Genomic DNA, 4,739 nt, shown 5'->3' on the forward strand with positions numbered 1-4,739 from the left:
TCCGGAATTTACTTATTTTAGGACTTAATTATACAAAACAAAGTAAATAATTCAACTAATATTTTTAAATAGATGAGATATTAAGGCTTGGGCCCAGCGGATAAACGGATTTAATTTTAATATCTATGCAAATCAGGGCGTAGCATACGCGAATGCTGCGAAAAGTTCACTCGCGCGAGTGCAGTTTAAATTTCGTTAGAAAATTAAGATCCGGTCCAAAGGATAAAAAAATAATAATAAATAAATTGATAGAAAAATAAGAAAAAGCAACAAATATAAAAGGAGTCTTTAAAGGAAATGAGAAACGATGACTCGCTTATTTCTTTCTCTACTGGTCGTCTCGTCTCCGCGTCTTTAAAAGGGCGTAATCGCACCTCGAAAAACCCCATCTCCACTCGCTTTTCTCCCTCGATCTCGATTCATCCTCGCCGAATCGTCTATCTTCCTCCGATCTCAACCATCCTTTCGGAATATCCCTCTCGATCGAGGTACGTATCGTTAAAATCGGTGATTCGACGGTCCGGATCGGAGGCTTCCCCTTTCCGAGGGTCTCCTCTTCCGATTCTAGGGCTTTCTTGGTTTTCTGCGCTTTTCCTTTCGTTTTTGGTGGAGAAATGGAAATTTAGGGTTTTATTCTTCGGATTCCTGGGGTTTTGCTTTTTCTCAAGTTCTTTTAGGGTTTTATTGGGAATTACAGCATCAGATGCTGAGAAGAAACTGGGATTCGAAGTAATTTGGAGATTTCTAGGCTTTTTGCTAGGGTTTCAGCTGCAAAAACTGATGCTGAAGAAGTAAGAGTTTCATTTTCTTTTCTTTTTTTGGAGATTTTGATTTGAAGTGGGAAAGATGGAGGGTCCGAAATTCCCTGGGAGTATTATTGGTAATAACAATGAGAACAACTTCTACGACTTCACCCAAGGGTTCTACCAGAAGCTTGGGGAGGGCTCCAACATGTCGATTGACAGTGTTGGGAGCCTGCAGACAGCCGGCGGCGGTTCTGTCTCGATGTCTGTTGATAACAGCAGCGTTGGCTCTAATGATTCCCACACCCGCATATTAAACCACCCTGGGTTGCATGCTGTCACGAATAACTACTCTGTTGGGCACAGCGTCCTTCGCCCTGGGAAAGTCTCACATGCTCTAAGCGATGATGTGTTGGCCCAAGCTTTGATGGACAACAGATTCACCACAGAAGGGCTTGAGAATTATGACGAGTGGACGATTGATCTGAGGAAACTTAATATGGGCATGGCCTTCGCACAGGGGGCATTTGGGAAGCTTTATAAGGGCACTTATAATGGAGAAGATGTTGCTATTAAGATATTGGAAAGGCCTGAGAACAGTCCGGAGCGGGCACAGTTGATGGAGCAGCAGTTTGCGCAAGAAGTAATGATGCTTGCAACACTAAAGCATCCAAACATTGTGAGGTTTATTGGGGCATGCCGGAAACCAATGGTCTGGTGTATTGTGACTGAGTATGCTAAAGGTGGTTCAGTTCGGCAGTTCTTGATGAGACGGCAGAACAGGTCAGTGCCATTGAAGCTGGCAGTCAAGCAGGCTTTGGATGTTGCAAGGGGGATGGCATATGTGCACGGCCTGGGGTTTATTCATAGGGATCTAAAGTCAGACAACTTGTTGATTTTTACCGACAAATCGATCAAAATTGCGGATTTTGGGGTGGCAAGGATCGAGGTGCAGACGGAGGGGATGACACCAGAGACGGGAACGTACCGTTGGATGGCTCCGTAAGTCAAAAAATTCTGTTCTCTTGCCATATGCATCGCTTGCATCTATCATGAAATTGTGCTTTTTATTTTGTACCACTTCATTGGATCTGATTGCATTTATTGTAGGAATGAGCTGTAGGTAATTTATTTAGCAGATGCAATTAAATGCACCAATGATGCTTATATATATGTATATATGATTTGTTAGTTTTATATGCATGCTTTCTATGTTTTTTTTTACCCCCTCTAGTTTCTTGTGGTGGCCTTGAATTTCTTTGATATTTAGTGGATGATGTCTGCACAACTGCTTCCAAGCTGGTTTTTGCTCCCATCTATCCATCTGCTTCTGCTATTGTTTTCAGCACGCAAGCACTGAGTCCAGGGTCTTGCAAGCATTTCCCTGGCAAAGAAGAGTTAATGGCGCCTCTTTCATTCTCTCATCCTTACATTGATTGATGGAAGCTTTCTTTTTATTAAAGGAGTATCTCTTTTGCTATTGCTCTTGCCATAATGTCACTGATTTCTGCTTTGAACTTAACATTGTTCCGATTTTTCCTTCTCGAGAAACATCTACAAATTTGCCATTACCAATACCGTATTTTCTAAAGCCATGCTTCCTGAACATAATATAGTCTTTTGCCTGTATTCCATGCTTCCTAATAATATCTGTTGGCCCACTTAGAGGAATGCGCTTGAAGCTGTTGGTGTGTAATTTCAGCAGCCTTGTAAAGCCATAACTATGTGGCATGCCTCATCTTCTGAGGATGGGATCACGGATCTCAAATGATTACACAGACTGGCTAGATGTCCATGCTCGGTTTACACATGCACCTACTATGTAACATTGCAACTAAATTATGAATTCGAGTTGACTAACAATATTATGATATGTAACTTGAGACTCCAGTTCTCTTTCAATGAGCCTGGCGTTGATTCTTATCAGGAAATTAATTTGGTTGTTCCCTAACGAGAACAGAACATCACAAATTATTATTATTATTTTGTATGTTTTGCATAGGTTGTCATGAATATCTTTTCAATTTTTTATTTTAATATGTTTATGCCCATAATTTTGGTTAATTTTTTTCTCATATTTAAAGTACGATGGTCCATAATATGTGATGTTAGAGTAGTACATGTATCAATAAACATGCAATAGTCTGCAGTTGGACTTGGGTTCTGCTTTGCATGCTCCTGATTCCAGTTCTTTTAACTCTTGTTACTCATCTCATTCATCTGTGAAGTATGAAGTAAAGGACTCATAAATATGATACTTAACTCATTTTGGCATCTTTTAAGTTCTTATCCAGTTCAAAAGTTAGTATTTGATGGATCACTCCATGGTTCAAGTGATCTGTATCATGCTTTTGTGGCCAAGTGGGATCAATCAAATGCAAATCTAGCATGATGTCAGATCTAGAAAGATTGTCATCTAAGCTGTTCCCATTCCTATCCAATTCATTTGTCCATCTTCCTAGGTCGCTTTTTTTTTTTTTTCTTTTCTTTTTCTTTTTTCGTTCTCATGCTTGTCTCTTGCTTTGGTGAATCAAGGCCTTCAGGAGTGGCATTTAAAGACTATTGTTTACTTCTCATCTTCACCAAGCTCTTTTCTTTTTCTGTTCTGTTGATTTCACATCTGCTGGCTCTGTCTTGAGGGTCTTCAGTCCTTTGTTTCTATCGATTTGTTGGTGCAGTTAGTGCTGATTCTGACATTCTTTTTGGGTTTAAATTTCTGTACCTTCAAGAAGCTAAGGTTATGCTACCTCTAGCTTGGTTTTGTGTCTCTCCAAATAAAGCCGCACGCTTCTTCCACTTTTTCCAGAATTTTTGCTATCTTCAGAATTGTACTTTCGACGTCGGTTGCCACTAAGATTTGCAGAGATCCAGAACAAGTTAAAAAAGAAAACAAGGAAAGAAGAACAACCAGATTCCTTACTCTTCTCTCTGTTTTTTTTTTTTTTTCCGTCTGTGTTGTTGTGCTTGGATTCTGTCAGTGATGTTGTTAATTCACTGGTAATTGGGCTATTTGAGTGGTTTGCAGGGAGATGATCCAGCACAGGCCATACAACCAGAAAGTTGACGTGTATAGCTTTGGTATTGTCCTGTGGGAGCTCATAACTGGCATGCTTCCCTTCCAAAACATGACCGCTGTCCAGGCCGCCTTTGCAGTCGTCAACAAGGGTGTAAGGCCAATCATACCCCACGACTGTCTGCCAGTGCTCGGCGAGATCATGACCCGTTGCTGGGATGCCAATCCTGAAGTCCGCCCGCCCTTTGCTGAGGTTGTTCGGATGCTTGAGAATGCTGAAACTGAGATCATGACCACCGTCCGCAAGGCCCGTTTCCGGTGTTGCATGACGCAACCAATGACTGCTGACTGAAAAGAGGTGAATTCATCGATCCCCCTGTGTATCTATCGTATTTTCTTTGGATAGGAAAGAAAAAGAAAGAATAGTCACTTGGACTGCTGGTTTCTGGTCTTTTACTGGACTGCTGCTGAAAATAGAGATTTGATTGTGTATCCCTGCTGCCATATATGTGAGCTTTAGTTGCTTTGCGTAGCAGAAGCTTCCTATCAGATCCCTTTGGTTTTACTTTTTTCTTGTTGTTGTTGGATACTCTGTTGTATTAAGTTGTTACGGCTTATTTCATCTTTCCCTAAACATGGAAAATTTTCTTCTATCAATATAAGTATGCAGTTTGAGAGAAAATTTACAGAAAGCCTTCCATGACCTTTTTGGCATTACAAACACCTGAAAACTGCATACACCCACTGTGTCACTGAACTTTGTCTCTTGGTTGCCAGAAAAAAAGGGTATGCACCCAAGGCAACATGCATGCACATTTATCTGGACTGGAGATTCTACATACATGGAATTATGGTGTTCTTGTCTGCATTAATGCCTGTTTCTGTGCATTATCGGGGCACACGCCACATTCTTGTCTATATAGATGTTTGCCTTGTGTGTTATCCATGCACATGCAAAACTGTACATGCATGCACTCATGCTG

The 4,739-nt window shown here is 40.9% G+C and overlaps 1 protein-coding gene across 2 annotated transcripts; it reads left to right on the top strand.

Annotated features, from left to right (window-relative positions):
• The first annotated feature begins 295 nt into the window (after positions 1–295).
• On the top strand, positions 296–4,438 carry LOC131217647 (serine/threonine-protein kinase STY13-like). Of its 2 annotated transcripts, none has more exons than XM_058212585.1 (2): positions 296–1,745; positions 2,014–2,219. In XM_058212585.1, exons 1-2 carry the CDS (start codon positions 847–849, stop codon positions 2,018–2,020), a joined length of 906 nt encoding a protein of 301 aa, XP_058068568.1. In that variant the 5' UTR covers positions 296–846; the 3' UTR covers positions 2,021–2,219. The 2 variants fall into 2 exon arrangements, with proteins under 2 accessions (XP_058068568.1, XP_058068567.1); XM_058212584.1 differs by lacking the exon at positions 2,014–2,219 and adding an exon at positions 3,769–4,438 and having other exon boundaries at positions 298–1,745.
• The last annotated feature ends 301 nt before the right edge of the window (positions 4,439–4,739 follow it).

The sequence above is a fragment of the Magnolia sinica genome, chromosome 10 (assembly GCF_029962835.1).
Source record: "Magnolia sinica isolate HGM2019 chromosome 10, MsV1, whole genome shotgun sequence".
NCBI lineage: Eukaryota > Viridiplantae > Streptophyta > Magnoliopsida > Magnoliales > Magnoliaceae > Magnolia > Magnolia sinica.

What these genes read in the sequence shown, in the direction of transcription:
- LOC131217647 (XM_058212584.1), top strand. Translation starts at nt 847, where the DNA reads ATGGAGGGTCCGAAATTCCCTGGGAGTATTATTGGTAATAACAATGAG. An exon ending in ACGTACCGTTGGATGGCTCC is followed by an intron (nt 1,746 to 3,768) that starts GTAAGTCAAAAA and finishes AGTGGTTTGCAG; the next exon opens with GGAGATGATCCAGCACAGGC.